The sequence below is a fragment of the Callorhinus ursinus genome, unplaced genomic scaffold, assembly GCF_003265705.2.
Source record: "Callorhinus ursinus isolate GAN/ISIS: 27379988/994484 unplaced genomic scaffold, GSC_fseal_2.0 scaffold6, whole genome shotgun sequence".
In the NCBI taxonomy this organism is placed as follows: Eukaryota; Metazoa; Chordata; class Mammalia; order Carnivora; family Otariidae; genus Callorhinus; species Callorhinus ursinus.
Window position 1 is genome coordinate 46,099,358 of NW_027397068.1, and position 26,131 is coordinate 46,125,488.

The 26,131-nt window shown below is 36.2% G+C and overlaps 1 protein-coding gene across 1 annotated transcript in view; it reads left to right on the forward strand.

Moving 5' to 3' along the window:
- Positions 1–26,131, forward strand: part of LAMA2 (laminin subunit alpha 2) — a 620,419-nt gene that overhangs the window by 201,577 nt on the left and 392,711 nt on the right. The window contains exon 4 of the mRNA XM_073893912.1: positions 5,051–5,293. Within this exon, the coding sequence (XP_073750013.1) occupies positions 5,051–5,293 (243 nt within the window). The remainder of the gene's footprint in view (positions 1–5,050; positions 5,294–26,131) is intronic.

The following is a 26,131-nucleotide window of genomic DNA, read 5'->3' on the forward strand; positions in this document are numbered from 1 at the left end:
ACCACATCTTCTTTATCCATTCATCTGTCAATGGACATCTTGGCTCTTCCCATAGTTTAGCTATTGTGGACATTGCTGATATAAACATTGGGGTGCACGTACCTCTTCGGATCACTACGTTTGTATCTTTGGGGTAAATATCCAGAAGTGTAATTGTTGGGTTGTAGGGTAGCTCTATTTTCAACTTTTTGAGGAAACTCCGTACTGTTTTCCAGAGTGGCTGCATAGCTTACATTCCCACCAACAGTGTAGGAGGGTTCCCCTTTCTCTGCATCTTCGCCAGCATCTGTCGTTTCCTGACTTGTTAATTTTAGCCGTTCTGACTGGTGTGAGCTGGTATCTCATTGAGGTTTTGATTTGGATTTCCCTGATGCCGAGTGATGTTGAGCACCTTTTCATGTGTCTGTTGGCCATTTGGGTGTCTTCTTTGGAAAAATGTCTGTTCACGTCTTCTGCCCATTTCTTGATTGGGTCATTTGTTCTTTGGGTGTTGAGTTTGATAAGTTCTTTATAGATTTTGGATACTAGCCCTTTATCTGATATGTCATTTGCAAATATCTTCTCCCATTCTGTCAGTTATCTTTTAGTTTTGTTGACTGTTTCTTTTGCTGTGCAAAAGCTTTTGATCTTGATGAAGTCCCAACAGTTCATTTTTGCCCTTGCTTCTTTCCTTTGGCGATGTTTCTAGGAAGAAGTTGCTGCAGCTGAGGTCAAAGAGGTTGCTGCCTGTGTTCAAGGAGCCATACTTTGACCTAGCTCTCTTAACTGCATACCAGTGCCACTCAGAAGTCTCAATAAAATTCACAAAATGTAGTACTCTTTGGTAGCATTTTCCTGGATCTGTGATTCTTCTGAACACAAAGCAACTGGGATACAGTGGATTCCTGAGAGTCATTGCAGAATGTATTAAAAAAAAATCCAGGCCTAACAATTCATGTTAGAAATTGTTTGTAGATGTCAGACTTATCCACATGGGTTATAGGTGAGCTGAGATATTCAGCACAGGGCAGCTTCTAGAATAGCCAGAGTTACTAGGTTTTTCCTTTTAGTCTGTGAGGTCTCCTCTTTCACCCCAGTGCCATTCCAATATCATCTTATCTCAGTTGTGATAGTAAAAAGCATCACTACATATGTTGGTCACATGTTACTTGTTTGGGCCTGGAGGATTCTTCAGAAAGATTCTGTCTACCAGTTCCACCCTATATGAGATCAAGTTCTTAATACTCTGCACATGATAAAAGGAACATCTAAATTAATGCTGCATCTGTGAAGTAATTACATGATATTTTGCTAGGTGACATATGAATGGAATATGAAATAAAAAGTGGTTATCTTTGTTACAGTAAAATGTCAAATATTTGATATTATTTTCAAAAGTTATTTGGATTTTTTTAAGGCGTGAAGTTCATAAAAAATGCCCACTGACAGGGGAAAAAAAAACATTGGGGTATTGTGTGCTGCAATCTAAGGTTTGTCGAAGCCTCACTGTCATAGCATTTTTGTATTTCTTATAATGAGGCATTTGCTCTTGTTGCACAGCACAGATTAGGGTTTTGTTCATCTGGAAAAAAAGGTTTTATAATTACTGATTTTTGATGAGTTTTTATCCTGAAAATGCAACACATAATTAATACAAGTGGTATAGGTACATTAGAGAATTATTCTATGAGGGTCATTACAATTTTGTTGTACTTAGAACATCACTGTTAAAATTTTCACAGCATTCCCTGATGCCTTTGAAGACTGCTTCTATTCATTGTGTTTTTCAACAATGCTGTCTACCACATTTTTAAAAGTTTATTCAAAATACTACATGCCAACTAATTTAATCAATTTTGCATGAAATGTGAAAGAATCCATAGAAAATAAATGAAAGTGGGATATTGTTTTGAAGTGGGGCTCCTCTAATATTCTCTAAGGCAATGCCTGCTTTTCCATGTCACTTAGTGCTGGCTGTTATATTGAATTATAGAAAGAATCTGTGGGGTTTCTAGTATAACTTTGTTTCATGGATTTCATCTATTATTCCAGAGCCAACACAGAAGTTTCGAAGTCATAAATCCACACTGTAGCTCAAAGAGAATTTGGCCTCTTCCTATATTTGCTTGCTGATCGGCTTTCTGAACAAAGTTCTTTATCCGTAACCTCAGTGTGTCTTTATTTTTATTATTGGGTACCTCTGATCCCTAATTATGCTTTGTTATTTTTCTTTTTGTTTTCTATCTTAAAAAATAGCTGTGTGCAATTTTTTATCTGAATGGAAACACGTTAATTTAAAATATTTATGTAGATTCTTTTCCCAAAGAACATGCAATGTTTTGTTTTCATCATCTTATTATGTCTTCCATGGTTTTGACATTGGAAAATAAACATTGTGAAACAAAGGGTAAAAGAGTTTAAGTAATTTTCTCAGCTCATAGACACATATAATATGACGAATACCCAAACAATGTATGTTGTAGTTCCTGCAAGTGAAAAAATATGCTAGTGTTGGCTGGGAATCAAGATATAACAGGAAAAAAAGTATTAAGCTAATAGAAATAACACGGTATATGTTGCAGTGACTCTGCTTATGCAACTAAATGTAATTAATATTGAATGCCCACTATTTCAAAAGAGTTGTAATAAGGATTGTAATATCTTTAAAGTTATAAAAACTCTAGTCTCTGCCCTTTAGGAGCTCACAATTTAGTTACTTATATTTTTTTTATCATTTTATAAACCTTGCCATGAATACTTTAAGATTACCAGAAATTGAGGTCAGAGCTTTATGTTTATAGTCGTAAGAACTATCTCCGTGTTGTATCAGATTAACCAATTGGTATGTTCCTCAGTGAATTTATTTATAAAAAAAATTTCTATGTGCATCAGTTGTTGAATATGGAGTGTCTGAGAGAAATAATTCCTTCTGAATAACACCAAAAAAATGCAGAAACAAATACTTTGGATAAGGATTAATAGAGTATGTTCCATCTTACTCCTACTCTTATTCTTTCTCTGAGAGAGAATTTGACTTTAACTGTTCTTTATTTTAAAAAATATCTTTATTAAGAACTAAGAGATTTATGTTAATACATTAATATAGCAGGATATTGGATGGGAAGTCAAATCCTTCCTCCTCCTCGACTCCTTATTCACAAACCTCTGAGGTAGTAATAGCTTTAACGCGTACATGCATATTCTTCCTCAAAATATCAATATCAAAGCACATACATTACATAGATATATGTGTCAATTTGCACTTATACTTTCCTGTATTCCTTTGTAAATATAAATTATAATATTTCCCACCTGGACTGATAGGCAATAAAACAGAACTGTCAAAACCCAGACCAATCAGAGCAGATGTCTTGGTCTTCTTTGTTATGCTGAGGTTAACAAGATGGTCTCAGGAGAGGAGGCATTTGGGAGGCTTGGGCAGCAGTGATTTACCAACAAGTACAGAAATTTATTTCAGAATTTTAATAAATAGTTTCTCCACAACTGTGCCTAACAGGCCAATACCAGCCCTAGTTTCAGTCATTTGATGGCTCATGTTTCCCCTCACAGCACACCTCTGTCCATGTTCTTGTAAAGACCACAAAAGCCCAGCATCAGAACTATTTGTTTTGCCCCTTCTGTACCAAGTTTTCATATTTTTAAGTTTGGTCCCTTGGAGTTGACCATGGACATTGTACATGCATTCATGAAGGTCTCATGTCAAAACTATGAAGCAGATGAAGTTTATTTCTAGAACATTTCACAATTCCCTCTGTTGTCCAGTGGGTCCTTTAGTCACATTTTAGTGGGTCCATCCTCCCACTTGTACCATTCCAGTGATTCTAATTACTCAGAGCTTAGTGTTTTTTTCAGGCTCCCCATATTTCATAGCATTTAATAAACAAAAACATATCATGTTGTTTTATTATTAGTGTACTTTTTATGTGTCTCTTTATTGCAATATATTATCAACCCATAGATGGTAGGACTGTAATTTAAACTAGTTTATATCTATCTTTCTATCTAGGGCATTGCATATAAATGTCACTCAATAATGTTTGTGCATTATTCTTTTGGACTACATTGGTTGTGCACTATCACAAAAACATCTAGAATGTTTACTTTTTATGCCTTCATATTTTATGTAGATTTCAAAATAAAGGATTTTGCCACATTCTGCTTAATTGTCACTCTGCTGACATACAATAACTTCGTCTTTCTCTTTATTTTCCTTTTTTAAGAAATACATGTTTATTTCTTGTACCAAAAGTATAATCACCCTTCACTTAATGTGTTCCAGTTTCAATCAGTTGTCTGCAGGTCCTAGAATTTCTTCTCCATTATTTTCCATTTGGGAGTTGTAGAATAATTGACATTTATTGAGTATTTACAAGTCCTTTGCCAGGTACTTTGCATACATTATCTCATTTGACTCAAGTTGTCACTCAGTACCATACCTATTACCTCCCCTAATTTGTAGAAAAGGAAGCTAATGTTGGAAAAGTAAAATCATCGTCCAAGGTCACATAAATGCTAGACCACAATTTGAACACAGGACTGAGCCTCTAAAGCTCAGTCATTATGTTGTTTTTGCTCTTCATAACAGCACCTAATTCCTCCTACATGGTACTTTTCTGAGGATTAGGTGATATAAGTGAGTATATTTTTTAAACTCTCAAGCACTTATCCACACATGGAATTTCTAACATACTTTATACTTTCTAACACAGTAAGGTGAGTAAATTGTTGTGTAATGAAGGCTTTAGGTGATCATGATTATAATGGGATTTTAAAAATCAGATGAAATGATGTCAATGATTTGTTAGAGACCTAAAATCTAATCTTAACCCATTGCCTTGAAAGCCATAGCTGTCAAGATGAAACATCTCATTTTAGCAAAAGGTATTAAACATGAACATGTAACAGTAAAATCGTTTCAGAGAACATAATAGGGTTGTGGAATAAAATCTGAAATAAAATCTACTGTAGCATTAGGCTTTATCTTTGCTAAAAAATGGTGCGAGTACTCTGGAATTCAAAGTTGCCTGTTGTTGTCATCACTGTTCCCCAGGTGTTCCAGATTGCATATGTGATTGTGAAAGCGGCAAACTCCCCTCGGCCTGGAAACTGGATTTTGGAACGCTCGCTTGATAATGTTGAATACAATCCCTGGCAGTATCATGCCGTGACAGACACCGAGTGTCTAACTCTCTACAATATTTATCCCCGCACTGGACCACCATCCTATGCCAAAGACGATGAGGTCATCTGCACTTCCTTTTATTCCAAGATACACCCCTTGGAAAACGGAGAGGTAAGAGGGGAAAACTCACCATAAGTACATTTAAGTAGGCCTGTCAGAAAGATGGGAATATATCAATAATTAATGTCAGGGAGATTTTAAAATAGGATTTAGCAGAAGTACATTTAAATGAGTTATTAAATAAAAAGGAAAAACCAAAGGTGATTAGAATTTTAACTACCTCATCCAGTATGTGTCTCCCAAACCCAATAAAGATCGGAAAAGCGGAAATGGGTTTAAGTCAGAAAGTCAATGATTAATTTCACATAGGAGACTTTTTTGACAATGAGATTGCTAATAATTGGAGAAAGATTGAGACCTTCACAGAAGCCTTAGATCTGTGTGTATTCTGGTCTCAAGATGGGGACAAAAGAGATGAAATTTAGGGAGAAATATAGTTGATATGAAGGACCTAAAGAAAAGGGAATTCTGTTGGATTTTGCATGTTTTTCAGTTCTCGCCATGTAGGGCTAACATGGATTTTTTGTTTGTTTGTGGTCAAGCTTCTTATATGCTTAATTCAAAAGTGTTCAGCTTCTCTGTGGCATCTCTTACCCTTCAGTTAAGATTTTACATTTATTCAAACCATGGCTTCACCTGTTACCATCTGTGTGATCTTGAGCCAGTGACTGAAATTCTCTGTGCTTCAGTTTCATCTCCCATAAATTGGGAAAAATAATAATAGCTCTTATTTCATATGATCATTAAGAAAATTAAATGAATTATTATATTTGAAGCAGGACAAAGGTGCTGACAGACCTATACTAAATGTTCCGTGAGCATTAACTATTTTTATAGTTAAATAAATAATAACAATAATAACCATTATTTTTAGTAGTAGTAGGAGTCAGTACTCCTCTCAAATCCCAAACCTTGACTTAGTGATTCTCTTGGGTACTCTAGTATTTCCCTAATCTGTCTCCCTTCAGTGGGTTGGCCTGGCTACTTTTGTCCTACCTGCTTATATACATCTCAATTTATACTCAAATCTGATAGTCCTTCCTCACGCATCCGCACACCTGAAGCTAGTATCATTTTTTATATTCACATTTTCAGTAAACCCATATTCATATTCTATCAGGCCCACCTCAGCCAGTTGAGGGTTATCTTTTTAAACACTTTTCAGGAAAGTTGGATTTTTTGCATAAATCGATCACTCTCTTTGGCAGTATTATTTTATGAATGTATACTAGTGCCTCACAGTATTTCAAATCCCATGTTCAAAAAATATCAGTTTTGGGAAAGAAAAATTCCAAATGGTGCTCTCAGCAGAGATTTCAATCTGCCAAATGACAAGGAGTCAAATGCAGTGAGTCAAACAGCTGTTCAACCTGCTCTGTGCCCAGAGGCATCGAAATCCTGGCCAGATTGGCCTGAGGATATGGGAGTAAGGAGGAAATGCAGAGATAATATGTTTGAGTTGAATTTTTATTATTTTCCCCCGGGATCTAGTGCTTACCAGAACTAATAATTATCTAATATTTATAAAGCTATTTTTTTACCTTGAAAAAAATGGTCCAATTCAAAAATTTGTTGAACAGTATAAAATGTACCTACATAGATGTGTAACCTACAGATTTACATGCATATCCCCAATATTTGCTCTCCCTACATTGATGGTAGTTCTCCATCCTTTAGACCACATCAGCCTGCCAACATGGAAGAGATATGTTGTTTGTTTGCTTAGCTGGTTTTATTGTTTTCACTCCTAGACACACTTAAAACCACCTGTCAATGGTGGCTATTAGGAACAAGTTACTCAAATTTCTTTATGACATTTAAGTCTATTCCTTTCTCGTAGGAAAGTGGATGTTAGGAAAAGAAAGTAATTCAAAATATTTGAAATACAGTGGTAGTATTTAAGGGTAAGAATTAAATTCAGACCTCTCCTAAAATACCTGTCTCAATATATATAGCTTACTCTGTGAAACATGTTACTTCTTGGAATAAACGGATCCAGGGAAGGTAGGTGAGATATATTCTCCAAGACTTCCAGCTCACTGGTAACAAAACTGAGGTAAGAATCCAGGTATCCAGTTCCCCTGACCTCCCAGATTGATGTTTCTTTCATACTCTAGTGAAGACTGGAAGTTCATTTTTTTTCTTTTTTTTAGAGTTGGTAATTGATAAACTCAAGAGTTTAGAGGAGACAGAGATTCTGGATCCAGGACAAGTAGAAAGAGTCCTAATTCTCAGGTGTCACAATATAGAGGAACATAATGCGAGATTAGAAGACTCAGTTCTGGTCTCGCATCTAGTTTTTGTGGTATCTTAGGCTGGTCACTTGATCTTTCTGTGACTGAATTTCTTTAATACATGAATTAGTTTAATATATAAATTATCCTAGGACATCTTTATGTCCTAAAGTAATACAATTTTGGATATCACTTATAATATAACATGTGGAAATATTCTAAAACTTTTGGATGTTTGGCTCCAGTATTTCTCAGACCAGTGACTGTGAAATAAATCTTACTATTACTAACTTTTCATTATAAAATGATGCTTTTTGGGTACCACCTGAAATATAATTATTAGTGCTTATGTTCAAAAATTCCCAGAGAAGTGAAGGCATACTCAAATAAGAAAAATGAACATAAAACCAGTAAATGCAAAAAAAAAAAAATTATATAAATCCTACAACAGAAATGTTTACAGAGAGTGACAGACTCCCCTAGGTAAGCCAAAGGAGCCACACTGAGAAGGTCACTTCTCAGAATACAGGTACACCAGAAACAACTCTTGGTTTCTCACAATTTCAAGGCCAGTATGCAAATTTATTTCCAAAATGGAATATGGGTTAAACTAGGCATATAACAGAATTTACTTCCAATGTTGATGGATATTTTTATTAGGTATAGAATTGTAGGGTTGCAGCTTTTTTTCTTTTGGCACATTTGTTTGTCTTCTGGTTTCCATTGTTAATATAGAAAAGTTAGCTATTGAATAATTATCTATTTTCTATCTGTTTTCTTTGATTTCTTTAAAGATTTTTATCTTTGTTTTTATTTTTCAGTAGTTTTATTATGATGCTCCAGATCTGCACTCCCTAATACAATAGTCACTTGCCATATGGGGTTATTAAATTTAGATTTCATTAACTCAAATAGAAAGAAAATTCCAGTCCTCAGTTACATAGCCACATATCAGGTGCTCAATAGCCTGATGTGACTAGCAGTAAACCACACTGAATTATGCAGAATAGAACATTTCCATCATTTCACAAAGTTTTGAGCAGCACTGCTATAGATCATACCTTTTTAATATCTGTATTAAGATTTATTTGGTTGGTATATTTGCAAAGTTACATCTCTCCTCAGTTCAGGAAATAAATCAACCATTAACTATCCAAATACTATTCCTTTCCATTCTGTCTCCTCTATAAATACAGTTAATAAATTGGAACTTCTCACTGTATATCTTATACTCTCTTTTGTATACACTCATCCTTTTAGCCTTCGTTCTTCATTTTAGATATTTTCTTCTGGCTTACATCCAGTTCACTAAGTCTCTCTTTAGCTATATAAAATCTGCTATTAAAACTGTTCATAGGATTCTTAATTTTATTTATTACATTTTTCAGTTCTGGAATTTATCTGTTTCTTTCTCGCTCTTTTTTTTTTAGATTTTTATTTACTAATTTATTTGATAGAAAAAAAGGCAGTGAGAGAGGGAACACAAGCAGGGGGAGTGGGAGAAGGAGAAGCAGGCTTCCCGCTGAGCAGGGAGCCCAATGTGGGGCTCAATATCAGGACCCAGGTCATGACCCCTGATCTGAAGGCAGATGCTTAACAATTGAGCCATACAGGCGTCCCATAGAATTTATCTTTGTTTCATTTTCAAATAGTTTACCATCTAGTTTATATTGAAATGTTATGTATTTATATATATGTTTAACAAGATTATGTTTACATTTTTAGTATTTAGTCTTTATCTTATTGAGCATAAAGTAACAATTATTAAGAGTTTTTGTTTGATAATTCTAATATCTGGCCTCTGTGGCTTATCTGATCTGCTGATTCTTTTTTATGATGTCTTATATCTTCATGTTTCTGATTATTTTTGCATAACAAAAGCTATATTTTAAAATATGTATGTGGAGGGCTCCTGGGTGGCTCAGATGGTTAAGCGTCTGCCTTCGGCTCAGGTCATGATCCCAGGGTCCTGGGATTGAGTCCCACATCGGGCTCCCTGCTCCTTAGGAGCCTGCTTCTCCCTCTGCCTCTCTCTCTGTCTCTCATGAATGAATAAATAAAATCTTAAAAAAAATTATAAAAATAATAAAATAAAATATGTATGTGGAAATAATTTGAGGCCTAGGATATTGTGAGAATTTTCTGATGCTTTGGCCAGGCAATGGCAATATGGATGATCTTAATAAATATCAGATGATTTTACTCATATGTGGAATTTAAGAAACAAAACAGATGAACATAGGGGAAGGGGAGGAAAACTAAAATAAGATGAAATCAGAGAGGGAGACAAAGCATAAGAGACTTTTAACTACAGGAAACAAACTGAGTGTTGCTGGAGGGGAGGTGGGTGTGGGATGGTGTAACTGGGTGAGGGGTATTAAGGTTGGACTTGATGTAATGAACACTAGGTGTTATATGCAACTGATGAATCACTAAATTCTACCCCTGAAACTAATAATACACTATATGTTAAATGAATTGAATTTAAATAAAAAATTTTAAAAAAATACAATTTTAGGGAGTAAAATTTCTGGGACTTAGGTGACTCAAAGCTGTGCTGTAACCCAGTAACAGCTGCTTTAATTCCACTTTACTTTAGGCTTCCTGTTTTTGGAGTCTAAACCAAAGTATGTGGGATTTACCAAAGTCCCACCCATACAAGTCCTGTCTTCCTAGTACACTAAGGCCATCAAAGCACTGCTTAGTCTCTCAGCCATGCCTTCTGGACAGGGAAAGGCCCACCAGACAGAAGCTATCATGATAAGCCAATTACCTCTTTAGACATCTTTCTTCTCCTTGATATTGAGAAGGTGATATTCTCAATATCAAGTTATCTCTTGATAACTCTCTGAGGACTTTAAGTAAATGTTTTGACATGTTTCTCCACTTGGTCTAGCTGTTATCATTGAGTGTATTAACACCAATTATAGAATCTACCATAAAAAGAAACATAGTCTCATATGCATTTTTTAAGAATTATTTTGGAATCATTTTAGATTTACATAAATGTAAGAAGAGTATAGAGAATCCCCATGTCGACTTTACCCAGCTCCACTCATGTTAATACCTTACAAAGCTACCATGCATCTGTCAAAACTAAGATATTAACATTGATGCATTACTTTGATACACTGATACATGATTTCATTCATGTTATCATTAAGGCCTTTTTTGTTTTCTGGGATCCAATTTGGGATATCTAATTGTGTTTTCATCATTGTGTCTTCTTAGTCTCCTCTGATTTATGAAAATTTCCTAATCTTCCCTTATTTTTCCCAATCACTTTTAAGAGTACTGGTCAAGTGTTTTGTGGCATATTACTCATTTTGCATTCTCTGATATTTTCTCATGATTTAACTGGGCTTCTGGGCTTTTGGGAAGAATATCACAGAGGTGAAACAGCTTTTTCACAGCATCACTCTTCTTTCTTTGTATGTGCACATCTTTTGTCTATTTCCTTTTTATTGGTTTATAAGTCTTATTGTGTTTTTGTTTTTTTGTTGTTTTTGTTTGTTTGTTTTTTAGAGAGAGAAAGTTGGGGAGGGGCAGAGGGAGAGAGACAATTTTAAGCAGACTCCATGCCCAGCAAGGAGCCTGATACAGGGCTCAGTCTCAGGACCCTGAAATCATGACCTGAGCCAAAATCAAGAGTCAGACACTTAACTGACTGACCCACCCAGGCGCCCCAGTCCTCTTGTGCTTCTAGGTAGATTTTTATTTTGGACAACAGTGTCTAAATATTCGCTATGATTTGAAATATGTATTTTTGACTAAGCATTGATGATCATTTGCTTCCAGTCCTTCACAATACACTTTAAATATAAATTTAAGTCAGACAATAAGAGAAATAAGAACAAAGCATTTTTAAGGCCCACCCATGAAACAAGGCATTATAAAATAAACATGTCTCAATTTTAACACACTAATTAAGCAATAATGTTTGTGTTATAGGTATAGAATATTTATAGAAAATTGCCTTCTATGACTAATATCAAATCTATGGAGTCTAAGGTTTATTATATTGTTACTTGTCTGGAGAATTTTGGAGACATGTTAAAATGTTTAGAACATTCTAGAATATTATACTTCAGATGAAAAGTCCATCATTTTAGACCTGAAGGGTACCTTAGGTAAATTCCTCACTGGTCTCTTAAAATCCTTTAATAATATCCTTCAATATTATAGCACTCAACGTCAACTTCTTCTGTTATCTACACTTTAATACAGACCTTTGTCCATGTCATTATTAGAAACCATTTGACTTTTCCTTCTGGTCTCTTGAATTTTAGCAGCATGATCTCTGCTTATTTTTTCTACTTTATTTGTTGCTCCAGCCACCCCCACTCTTTTCCCTCCACTGTCTGGATTGGCCCCTTTTCTGCCCACTACCTCATGTTTCCTGAAAGACATCAACAAATGTTGATCGTGTGGATTCACCAGAAGGTTACTTTAGGGCACATATCCAGTCCCCTAGACAACTAGATTCAACTACTTCCAAGAAGGAGAATAGTCCAGCAGTCTAGCATCCTGGGCTTGCACCCAGAGGGAGAAGAGTTCACTCTGAGCTATGAGATGATCAAGTCTCAGGGCCTGGCAAAAGAGAGATAATAGAGGATAATGGAGGTATAATAATTTGACCCAGTATGTTGTTACCCAAACTGTAAACAGAAGGCTTTGAGCAAAAAGCCTGCAAGGATTTTCATTTTAGAAAAATTGTGTATCAGTAATGCCAAGAGAGGGCTTAGCAGGCAACATGCCTCGCCTTGCTTTGAGAAAATGATCCTGAGCTTCCTAATAGGAGTTGTAGGGTATGAAGCAACAGACTCCAGTGGCCCTCCTTTACTTTGAGGCCAAAGAGAAAAGCTGTGGTGGGAACAGCTACATAGATATATCTCTCCAGGAGGGCAACAGGGAGTCAATTCCATCCAGAGCTACTATCAGCTCAAGTGCTGCCTCTGCTGGAAACATTGGCCCCCAGACACTTTGAGACCTGCTAGTAAGAACCGCCACTCGGAGACACCACTGAAGACTGTGCTTGCAGCACTGGCTCCTCCCAAGCTCCGCTTTACTTGGACATCATCACCAGGGGCATTTGAAAGAGCTATTTCTGGGTTCGGGCTTTATAATTTGGTAGATTTGGGAAGGGTTTAGGAAGCTGTAGGTACATTTTAAATGAGTAGTCCTGGTGATTTTGATGTCCCTCCTCCTAACTTATTGTTCAGATTATTTCCAGCCTTCCCGAACTCTGGAGAAGAACTGATCATCAGCTATTTAAGGAAAGAGTATCAGTCATTCTGGCTGCAATACTTCTAACTAAAGAGACTTCTGTTTTTCTGTCAGGAAACATGATTGGCTTTGGCTGACTGAATCTCTGGGTAGGTTTGAGTTGAGTAAATAAAATTTGAGCTATAACTAGGTTATGATGGTTGAAGAAGTGGCTGAAAGAGGAGAATCACATTACTACTATTGACAAGGATGGGGATGTATAGATGGCACTACTTTAGGAGTCCTAGAGTTAAAATCGTCATCAATGTTTTCCTTTATATGAGATTCTCCCCTTTCTCTGGCTGGGATTATTCCTTTTTAGTTTCTTTGGGTTGTCAGTAGACTGCTAACTAAATATGCATGGTTACCATAGTAATTTTGCTTCAATTTCCTCATACAGAGGAAAAGTTATTTACATATGATTTCCTCTCCTTACCACTCTTCTGGATTGCAACTCAAATGGAACTTAGATTCATTTTGATTCTGCTTTTGAAACATGGCAGGCTTATATAAAAATCCCTGAGAAACCATCATTAATTCTTGAGGACACTTTTTTCCCCCTGTAAACTATATGTAGAGCTTTGATATAATTTTGATTTCCTATGTGACAGAATTTTATATACACAGACAGAATATTTTTCTTCCTCTTTTCATCACCTGACATTATGGTGATTCTTAGAACTGCAAATACTGGAGAATGAAGAAATGAACCCAGCCATGTATTTAAAACTGTTTTTGAGATCTTTCTTTGATGTAATAATGTTGAGGGTATAGCATGATTGCATGAGTCAGTTTGTGTGGAAATGAGGAATGGGCCTTTCACAATTATCCTTGGAGTTGTTCCTTTATGGAAAAGCATCCAGGTATCACTAATTTGTTATGAATAGAAATTTAGGGAAATGCTTATTTAGGGTTTCAGACTTCCTTTCTCTAAAAATAATTCTTGTATTGACCAACGTGGTGCCAGTCAGTACCTTGAACGAAAACATGAGAAAGTTACTCATTACAATGAGGTTTACCTGGCATCCTCCAAAACAGCAAGTTTCCACTCTAGTTAGAATACACAGAGCACTTGAAATATTTTAGAATTACGCACACATAAAATTCGTAATTCATTTAAAAAACAGACCTTTGTAATAAAGGATTGTGTTCTTTATTACAGATGAGAGGATTGTGAGAGGATTGTGTTCTTCCTTTCTGTTGATCAGTTTATAGTTTCCCCCTAGCAATCTTGTGCTAGAAAGTATCAGTAAATCCTTGACAAATTAATACAGTATTATTGAAAAATCATGAAGGCCAGAGAAAGCAAGCAAGAATGGAATCTTGAGGAGGTAGCACCAATACTTTAGGGCTGGTTATCTCAGTTTTATGGAAGAGAATCTACCAAGATTTATTAAAATGAATAAACAGAAGAAACTTATGCTTCTGTTAAGCTAGGTAAGGTAGTACAGGGTTGTCGTAGAAGGCACAAAAGTACAACTTGCTGTCTTTTAGGGTGTTCACTAGATTTGGCTTTCAGATATAGCTTTGCCATTGATTAAACATGGCGCTTAGACAGATGAGTAAACTGTCCAATGTGTGTGCCAGCCAGTTCACCTGACTATAATAAAGATCAAAGTAGGTCATTTATGGTACTGCCTCCTTGTCTATATAAGATGCTTCCAAGTTCTCTAGTTCAACAGTTAATCTTGGCTTAAATTCATCCCTAGTTGCATTGTGACTGAGCTGGCTTAGCCTGGATTGAGACTAGGGTGCATGGAAGTGGCAGAACCCTGCTGTGCTGTTTTGTATGATCAGCACTGGTGGGGAGGCGGATGACTAAACAGGAATGAAAGAAAAGCAAACAATAAACCTTGAGCTTGCTGGAGTTTAAAGAGATAGAAGAAATAGATGAAGGTCTCAAGTACTGACATGGGTTAGTCCGGGGCCTGGAAGATTATAATAATGATAGCTGATGTTTATCACACACTTGTTTTATGGCAGGCACTACTCCAAGGGTTTACAAGTAGAAACTCATATGTCCTAATACTTGTCTCATTTTATAGTTGAGGGAAATGTGGTATAGAGAGGTCAAATAATTTGCCTCGAGTTCCAAGCTAGTAATTTTTGGAGCTATGATTTGAATCCAGAAAGTGTATTCTCTGAGCACCAGAAAGGCACAAGAACAAAAATTTTCTTCTGTGTCTGGGGTTTTCTTGGCAGATCTGCTGGGCACTGCAAGCCCAAGAGGCCTCACCTCTTAGCAGACCCTGCTTCTCTCTGCATGAGCTTGCTTGCACAGACCTGAGATTGAGCTGCTGCCTGGTTTTTCCGCTTAGAGGGATTTAATCTTTTAATGTTTTATGTTATGAAAAAATTCTGTACCCTCCTTTTTTTCTAAAATTTGCATTCTTAGTTTTGTAATCTTTTTATTTATCTTATTTTTTTACCTTTTTAATGATTTTTAATTTCTAGTTTAAAGAGTTTTATCTTGGTATATTTACATTTATCATATAGTGTTTTTCTTTTTTAAACTTTATTCCAGTAAAATTTCTTTTATATTGTCTCTTATACACACACACAAACACACACCTGTAATTATTGTTTTTAGAATTTGATGGGTTCCAGTTGTATTATATACTTGTCAGAGTTTTTTTCTTCTCTTTCAAATTTTTTTTACAAATCTGGCTTTTATATCTCAAGTAACTTTTTCTTATAATTTCATCAGTTTTATTGTAGTTAATATTTAATTTTTAATTTTTTTAAAGATTTTATTTATTTCACAGAGAGAGAGAGAGAGAGCACAAGCAGGGGGAGCGGCAGGCAGAGGGAGAAGCAGTCTCCCCGCTGAGCAAGGCGCCCCATGTGGGACTCGATCCCAGGACCCTGGGATCATGACCTGAGCCAAAGACAGACACTTAACCGACTGAGCTACTCATGCGTTCCTGTAACTTATACTTTAAAGTATTTTACATTATTTTTGATCATTTTATTTTGAGCTTATTTTATACTTTTATTATTTAAATGCTATTCTCCGTGTCTACGTTTAGTTTTGGTACGTTGTATTGACATGGCCAACGGGAAGTGCGATCATACAGACCACAATAAGAGTGACCACACTAAGAGGGGCCTTGTATCTCTTATCCCCCAGTTTAGATCATCAGTACCCCTTTTAGCTCTTCTGAAAAGAGAGCCTCTAGAACTTAGAGTTTGCCTTCAAAGCTGAATCTCAAAAAACTAATAGCAATGCAGAAGATCCACTGACCAATAGATCTTCTCAAGATAATGCTATAAATTTAGACACACAACTGTGAAAATTCTCCAGGATCTTAAGACAAGTTACTTTAAAATTTTACTGTATGAAATGGTTAAATAGTGAATGAATATTTTAAACACATAAGGAAGATGGTACAGGTTTTACTAAGAGAAGAATCCTCAGAACATATATCTGGTTTGATTTTAATAAGAATCACATTTCAGGAGACCTAATAGAAACTATATTAAGAGGGTTTTAGAAAAAAATGTTTTAATTATAATTTGTATCCATTATGGCATTAGCTATTCTGTATAACTTGCTTCCAGGCATGGTTATAGACTGAGTGTTCTAGACTGTGGGTGTCCCAGAGGCTACCCCATATTAAATAGGTCAGTGACAGATGGGGTAAGATAAGATTTCTCATCAGAGCATCTTAGGGGCATAATTCACTGATTCTATGTGGGTGTCTTAGTCAGTTTGGGCTGCTGTAACAAAAACACCATAGACCAGGTGGCTTAAACAGCAAACATTTCTCAGTTCTGGGGATAAAGAAGTTCAAGATCAAGGTGCCAGGATGGTTGGGTCTTGCTGAGGACTCTTCTGATTTCCTCACGTGCTGGAGAAGGCAGAGAAAGAAGCTTTTTAGTGACTCTTCTTATAGAGGTACTAATCCCATTATGAGAGGCCCACCCCTGTCTAAAAATCCCTAGTCCTATCTGTCCTCTAACCACCCTTAACTATCCGCCAAAGGCCCTATCTCTAAATGCCAGTACAGTAGGATTGGGGTTTTAACATACGAATTTGGGTGGGACACAAATATACAGTCCATAACAGTGGGTTCCTCTCATAAACAACAACAGAACTTCTGTTGTATAAGTGTACATAGAAGTCCAGAATGCTTCAAGCATCCTATAGGTGTTTGTTTTCAATCACATGCTTTAAGGCCCCATCAAAAGCCCTCTGAATATAAGAAACTTTCACTTATTTTTCCACTTCCGTAAGAAAATATACAATGCTATGTTAGACTTGAGACCCATCATAATAACATAATTACTTTTTAAATAAAATTCTCAAATACCCTAATACAGTAATCCTTTTCTGAAGCTTTTAAAATTGGCTATTAACACCAATAATAAAATTATATTTTTTGAAAATAGTTACCAATTTCTTCCAGGGTAATAGAAAACAGGGTCTTAAATAACTTCAAAGAGATTCATTTCACCAAAGTATAGACAATTATATCAAATATTACATTTGGCAGAGATACAGCATTTCCCCATGTTACAGGTAATTGTATCAAAAATATCAAGTAAAAGCCAGGTGAATTATTTCTTTGGTTCCTCAAAACTTTTAAAATTTGTGTTCTTCTTTTATTTTGGCTCGTGCTAATTCTTTAAAATTGTTTCTTTTATTATCAATTAGGTAAAATCCTATCTGGATTGAATTGACATTATCTATCTCAATGTTAGAAAAAACAGCCACCTATACCCCTAAATTAACTAATGTCTTAGTCTTTGGACATTTTTGTCAGTTTTGATTGCAGTAAATTTCAGACTTTATTTTTTAGACAAGTGGTATTTTTTGTGTGAAAAACAGTATTTCATACCCTCCATTTTGGGTCAGTGCTAAAATCACTATCATGTAAGGAAATTTGCAAGGGATGGAATAAGATTTAATATTATATAGAATTTTTAGCTTACACTAATTCTTTTCTTCCATGTAAATATTATAGAGACATAAGTGCATGAGTATTTAATTATGGTAGCACATTATAGAAGAATTTCAGAAAAGCTGGGTAAACCAAGATCCACTTGTTATATTAATTGCAACTTGTCATAGAAAACATCTATGTTAAAGTTCTCTGAACCGAGAATTATAAATTGTTGTCAGTTATTTGGGTCTCATTTTTAAAGCATGTTGAGTTTACAAAATTATGAAGTGGGAATAATATTTACTGTGTATTGAAAGAGGGAAAAATAACTATTAAGTGTGCTGGACTTTATAAGAAGCACTTGAGACCACTGAAACTCATCTGTGGCTTTTAAAATCAAGAGTGAAGTCCTGAGCAAACATTCCACGATGGAATAGCAGGTCATGCTCCATTTGATGATGTCTTATCATTTTTTATTTTTAACATCACCAAAGTAGGGGCTGAGCCTGTCATTTCAAACATAAACTCCATGGAAAGGAAGAGGATTAGTGGGTTAATCATTGTTATTGTGATGAACAACGTTGGCCATAATAATTTTGTATATGGTACCTCATTGATTACAAAACACATGTCATACACTCTGCCGTCTCACCTTCACCAAAGGCTTGAGGACACTTGAAGCCGAAGTATTTTTCATTCTCATTTTGCAGATGGAGGTTAAATAACTTGTTTGTGGTAACATAGGGGTAGATGTTCAACATTAATCTCTGGTCCAGGTCCAGTTCAAATCTTCTGATGGCAAGTCTCATAATCATTTCATTTCCTAAACTGAACCCTTGGGTCCAATAAGCCATCTTCTAAATATGTATTTGCCATTGGTCACAAGGGCTGTGTGACACTGTGGACAATTAAGTGCCATCCACCATCTTTACTGAGAAGAACCTGAGAGCATATCAGAAAGTCAGTCTCACGTGGGAAAGATAATGTACTATTACCTTTATTGCAGAAGTATATTTGAAAATACAACGAAGGATCTTGAAGCTAATAGAGTAAGCTCCTGATCTCTAGGGAAACTACTTCTACACTAGAGCCATCATCAAAAGTCCTTGAGACAAGTAACCCAGGAGTAGAATGGTTATGATTGTACTTTACAAGCAAACTTAAAAAGATATCAGGAGCTGCTTTAACAGGTCCTCTGCTATGAAATAAAAACAGGAGAAAAATCTACTACAAAGCATTCTACTAGACTGAGGATGTGTACTATTTTGTACCGTGGCAGACTGACTGTAGCCAAATACGTATTTTCATTGGAAATATGTAAATGAATAACTTTGCTGAATTCTGCTACCTGGGAATCACATAAGACATACAATTTAAATTCTAATCATGGGTAGCAAAAGTCCTATGATACTCATTTTGCAAAGGAGAATGGCAACCTTGGCAAGATTACAAGTTAGAAAATTATATTCCCCTTGTGTAAATTTGCTCTTCAGCTTCATTCAGTAAGAATTATTTATTTTCTTATTCAACAGATAAGTACCTTCTAAAACTAAGCCTACTATTAGGTTGAGCCATACAGAATTGCCAATATTTGACTATTTTTAGTCAATAAATATGCAGTTACATATGGTTTAAACTAATATATGCCAAAGCATGAATAGAAATATTTGCAGAAACTTAAGTTGTCCTCAGCATAACCTCACCTGTACACATTATTTTAGCAAAAGCATTAAAGGGAAATCAAGTTTCTTCACTGAAATTAAAGTTTATGTGTATAATAATTTATACTAGTTATCTTGGGAAGGTTTTTTTCTTACTCTGTTAGTGATATGGTGAATACTAAGCTAAAGATGAGTCACGCTGCATTTGTTTCTTAATTTTTGGTGGAGGGGAGAATAGCAAATAACATTTTCATCTGAATAATCAGGCATTACTTAGGAGCCATGGGGAACAACTATGTGGAAGTTGAAGGTATGTTAGTTAGAAGTGAGAAGTTTGGGAACTGAGTTGTTTTGGCTCCTAGAGTATAAAGCATGTATGCACACATCTGTGTTTTGACATCGACACATTCCAGTACCTTACATGTGCAGCATAATCACGTGGGTAGATGGTGGTTTTATCAGAAGTGCTAGCTGCCACCTTCTTAGAGGCATTTCAAATGTTTTTAATTTAAATTCAATTAGCCGACATCATTAGTTTTTGGTGCAGTGTTCAGTGATTCATTAGTTGCATATAACACCCAGTGCTCACCGTATCACGTGCCCTCCTTATTAAGGCCCATCCCCCAGTTACCCCATCCCCCCACCCACCTCCCTTTCCACATCCCTCAGTTTGTTTCCCAGAGTCAAGAGTCTCTCATGGTTTGTCTCCCTCTCTGATTTCTTCCCATTTTCCCATTCAGTTTTCCCTCCCTTCCCCTATGATCCTCTGCACTGTTTTCTTATATTCCACATATGAGTGAAACCACATTTCAAATATTTTTAAAACTGACATCCAGTTTATAGTAGTTATTCACTATTTTCTTCAGGATGAATTACCTTATTGCAAGACTATTGGTGAACATTTTTGAAAGTTACTTAAGGGGGAAAAACCTTTTTTTGTTTTTTGAAGAGAAAAATCATAGTAATGATTTAATTTTGCTCTTTCTTATCTTTACATTTGTTCCTTTTATCAGTGGATGAAAAACATTTTGTTCTTCCTTCTTATGATTTGTTATGCTCATTCCATTTATCTTATAACAAGAAAAACTTTGGTGTTGAATTAGCTGTGATACAGCCACTCACACATTAATCACTCCTGAACAAATGCGTTACTAAAGAGATAGGACATCAGAAATACAGCTGGGATACCATTTCAGTTCAACCGCCAAATGACTTCATATTACAAAGAAATATTTAGTAGCCAATTAGTAGTGCTTAGCATTTAGCTATTTTTGTCATTACAAACACTGAGCACCACCTGTGTAGCAAACTCTACCTTAGGTGCCTGGGACAAAGGACATTATATTTTGGGGTGGTAAGATAGATTAATAACTCAGGGAAAACATCTTGAAGTCTTGGACAAAGTTGGAAAAGCATATCTAGCACAGAAAAGCCTTGGGTAGTGGGGGTGGAGTTAGGGGCGGGAGGAAGGAAGAAGAAGGAGACAGAGACTGAGAGAGCAAGAAAATGGCAGGGACCTGGTTGGGGAACCGCAAGGTTGTTGCAAAGGAAACGTGGAAGCAAGTGATGGGATACTCATTGTGTTCAAAATAATTGCTTGCCTCACCAGGATTATTTTAGTTACTGCATATCTGAATAAATTGAGTAGAGAGACTGTCTGTTCTGAGCTATAAAATAGTTTCAGAATGAGAAAATTCAATTTAAAAAAATAATAAAAAATTTCATTTATTTTGGGGGGCAGGCAGAAGGAGGGGGAAGAGAGAGAGAATCTTAAGCAGACTCCACTCCCAGCGTGAAGCACAATCTCATGACCTTGAGATCACGACCTGAGCTGAAATCAGGAGTTCAGTGCTTAACCAACTGATCCACCCAGGTGCCCTGAGAACATTCAGTTTTAAACTACACTTAGGAAAAGACCCAAACACCTGCCTAGCAGAAACATGTCCCAGAAACAGCTTTTAGGGGAACAGAATTCCTTCCCTGTACAATAATTATGACTAAGTGTTAAAATAAAAAAAAAAATTAAGGATGTTTATCAGCATAAAGAATGAAAGCATTTAGGTTTTTTGGTTGGTTCTTGTCTTTGTGTTAGTTTGTAAGATGTATCCTGTTTTGTAATTCTTTTCCGACAAGTCTCATGTCATGTGAGGTTCACTTTGTAGTGTGAGTAACCTGTTATTAGAGTTGCAATGTGTAGTCTCTCATTTTTTCCTAGTGTTTTGGTCAGTCTTTCTATTGAGAGGTAGCTTTCTAATAATTCCTCAAGACAAGCACGGGGTAGCATTTGTCTCTACGTTACTGTCACAGATGGAACAGGCTACCTGGTAGAATATGGGTTCCATGCTAAAGAAAGCATACACATTTTCCTTGAGACAATGACTAGAAGAGAGCATTAGAGAACTGATGGAAAGAGAGAGGGGATAGAACTGTAGAGAGAAAAGGCAAAAGCAGAGTAACATATTTTGTCAGCACTTACATTATGTTGTTTGGGTGCTATGACGTAGTCTCAACTAGTCCATTCCATTAAGAATCTGATTCTTGCTAACAAGGCTAAACTACGTACACGGATGGTGTTAAAAATAGGCAAGCAACAAATAAAAGCACCTCTCTGTGACCACAGAAAGAATATCTCAAGTTGGACAGTGGATTGCAAATGATGTTCTCTGGAAGCCAAATCATTAAGACAGCAGCAAAATGAGGGCAAATGGTGTCCTGGGCAACATAATGTGTGTAACCCACCTTCTTACCCACAGAGCCACGCAGACTGAAATTTGCCAAGGCTCACTAGTATCTCCCAGGCGCCCCAGGGAGGGGAGTGCCAGATAGCAGTCACCCTCAGCCTCGCCCTGGTTAAGGCCCTATATCAGGACTGAGAGGAGAGATGGTTCAGGGCATTTTTTCCCTAACTCTGGAAAAATTGCACAGTTGGTGTCTAACTTTCATTTCTGAAAATAGCACAGATAATTTTGCAGCCCAGTGAAATTTTTATAAAAGAGAAACAAAGGTAGACTGTGGAGAGGAGTTGCTATCAGTGCCTCAGATGATACTAAATTTTCTTTTAGAGTAATAAAAGAAACAGTATCTCCAGGCACTTAAGGCTCCAAAATTGGAAGCAGATCAAATAATGACAAATAGGGAATAAATATATATACATACATTTATATATATATATATGTATGTATATATGAGAGAGGGGACTGTAAAGCATAAGGTAAATGCAAATCAAGGTTGAAAAGATATAATTAGGTCAAGAGCAATCAGTAAAATCTATGCCAAACTAAACAATACTTTGGTATTCTGTTATGGAACAAGGATTTGGGGTTATTTTGAAAAATCCCATCACTATGACTCCATCCAGAATTCCCAGCTGCAGACGGAGAAGTAAACAAGTCATCCCGTTGGAAGACTGCAAGGTTAAAGAACAAGCAAAGACGTAAAACTCAATGACATTCTTGTTGCTTCCCAGTGACATGATTATAGCTCATATAATTCCCTAAAGGAAGACTACAAAAGGATGTTTCTAGAGATAGGAATACAAATACCATTTGCTGGTGTGTTCTAAAATCAGATAACAAGAATGAAGTTTAGGTAAAGGAGGTTGTCTGTATTTGCTTTTAAAAAGTATTTCTATATCCTGTATGCAGTCATTTAACATAGAATTTTTCCCACTACCTTTTCATAGATCACTGTGTAGCTGAAGGATGCTACTGTTTACTAGGCATTGCTAAAAGCTAGCTATTGAGTTCCTTGAGGGAAGGGACCATGACTTACTTCTTTTTGTGTTTCTCTACTCCTCAGCCTCCATCACATAAACATATGTGTAAGGTCTTCCATGCCAACAGCCAAATCAGATCATTCTTGCCTGGGAGTAGAAAGTGGGACTTGAATTACCTAGTTTGACTATCCCGATGAATCAACCAGCTAGCTTTCAAATTTGTGACAGGAAAGTAACACCTTCGAGTTTTGTAGGTATTTTCATGTGTCATTCATGTATGTGCTGGAGCGACACCAAACTTCCAGGAAAATCAAAGATGAAAAGGCAATCAATTATTTTGGATTCAAATCTAAATATCCACATAAGACATGAATGGGCAAAATATATCTGTATGACAATAATTTTTATTTAGTCCCTCTCATCTCTTGGTACCTAAGAGATATATATTTTTTTTCAGTTCAAAAATAACACATAAGCAAAATGCTACAGGGGCCGCAAATTTTATCTTGAAGGCTGTGCATTAAGTACTCACATTAGGAAACAATTTTGTATCCCTATTCCATCATTTAAGAGAGCACTTTGTAGAAAGCAGAGAGAGAACCAGTGTCCTGTAACAAGGCACAAAACCAAATTCGTGTTTCCCCTTTGATTTCTCTTTTGAAATTAATTTCCAGTTTGATTTTCTTTTGCCTCTGGTGTCCTAGATGATCATTTAGTAGCATCTGGATAATTTTATGTTAACATCTGGAATTGAGTTTTTTTTCATTTGTCTGATGCATATAGAATACGTCTATAAGAAATGTTTTTTCCCCAGCTGCTCTTTATTCATTTCAAAGAGACATGGTTAAGTGAGTGTAACTGCCTCTAAAATTCCTGAGGAAACACAAAGCATGTTTAATATAAAGTCCTGCCAGTCTGTTCTCTCTCCTACCAGCTTTTCCCATGGCAGAAGTGGTGGAAATCTGCATGGAAGGAAGAGTTTTGAATGGTAACAGGTGATGGTGTGGAGTGCATGGACCTCAGAAATCAGACCTGCTTTGGAACCATTGGTCCATCAGTCAATGGCTGTGTAACCTCAGGCAAAATCTTTCAAATTCAGTTTCTTGATCTCAAAATGGAGAAGCATAAATACATGCCTTCCAACGTAGGTCATATTAAATGAGACGATTTATATCAAATATTTGGCTCAAGGTGGGGACTCAATACATGGCAACTGTTATTATCATTTATTTTTGTGTATTACATACAGAATGCAATTTAGAATTCTTTCTTTTCCTGAGTTTCTAAGGCTTTTATGTGTGTGACTGGCAGTTTGGTGATTTGTACAAGGTTTTGCAGAGCTGCAACTAAATCTTGTCTTTTAAAATGCTTACTCTTTGAGTGGAAGAGGACGAAGGACTCAAGCTGGCTAAAGACATCGTAGTGAAAGCCAGAGAATGCTTCTTTACTGAGCTTCTGTAGTGAAGACTGTGAAGTGTGTGTGTGAAGAAACTTGACTGTTCAAGCAATCCTTTGGAATTCACAAACTAAAAACCTATAAGTTTCAGTCTTGTGGTGGCAGGGATAAAAGAGTGCATTGCCATCAGTGAAATGTTCCAAATGTTGTGAAACTCTTCTCGGAAGAGGCTAAATGACTTGTTTTTATCCCCCACCCTCCAGTTATTCACCTTCAACGATAAAACTTGTAATATTTAGTTAGAGGAATGCACTGAAGGTTATGAATACAGCTCTGAACAGTTCCAAAATCTCCTGAGTGTTGTTGGGATATGTGTAGAACCAAGGCAATTAATGTAAAGGGTTTTTCGTTTACTTGAATTTACAACTTTTGATATCTTTGTTAAAAAATTAGCTTCATTTTACATTCACAGATTAAAAGGCGTTTTTCAATGTAACATGAGTTAACAGTTTCAGAGAAATGATTTTAATAACATGGATTTCACATATTGAATCTGAAAACCCAATAATTTTCTTAAGTATATACTTTCCTGTGTTCTTATGCTACCTTAAAGAAACTGAGGGTTTGCAGATTGTCTCATTCTTTGTTTTTTCCCCAATACTTAGCAGGGTTGGTACTCAATAATACTAGATAATACGAGGTGAGTGAATGAATGAAAAGATGTTAAAATAAATGAATTTATTACCATTATTATCAAAGAGATATCCCCTTTGCCTCCACCCTTCCCAGGAAAAGCCTCAAGGTGGCATACATAACAAAACACAAAACACTTGAAACTGACAAAAACAACAAAAAATTTAACTGAATGACAAATTAGAGAGAAATTTATGTTTACTGCTCATCTGGATTGAGTTATTGCAGTTGAACTCTTAATTTAATTTGGAATTTTCAGACAATTAGGGCAAAAAAAGGAAAATGTTAAATTATGTAGTTTCCTTGTCTAACAAAAGAGAGCATCCAAATTTGTAGAACAAACATTTTCTTGGCAGAGAATTCTCAGAGAAAATTTTAATGCAGTCCATATGTACAGACTTCAGATAGCAAAAAGTACAAGATTTTCAAGCATAACTAGCACAAAAGGACAATATCACTTGTTTATTTCTACCACATAAGAAAACTAAGGATATAAACTTTTTTTTTAAATTATTTATTTATTTATTTGAGAGAGAGAGAATGAGAGATAGAGAGCACGAGAGGGAAGAGGGTCAGAGGGAGAAGCAGACTCCCTGCCGAGCAGGGAGCCCGATGCGGGACTCGACCCTGGGAGTCCAGGATCATGACCTGAGCCGAAGGCAGTCGCTTAACCAACTGAGCCACCCAGGCGCCCCTAAGGATATAAACTTAAAATTTTCACTCAATGATGATATATGAGTCTCTGAGCAACTAAGATGGTATGATTTAATTCCATAATTTTGTGACGATAAAAGTCAACCCGGGAAGGAGCCTGGAGGATGGGTGTGTAGTTTGTCCATCTTTATGTCCCTCTCAAATGTCAAATGCACAGGCAAATCCACAGGGTTCAATTACTTACAGGGACTTAAGCATCAACATTCCCTGTTGCTGGGTAGTCCTCTGGGTGATTAACATAGAGAATGTATTTCTAACCAAATGGAGCGCTAGCTCACTGCCATGCAGAAGTGCATTGTCGGATGACCTGTAGTTAGAACCGATA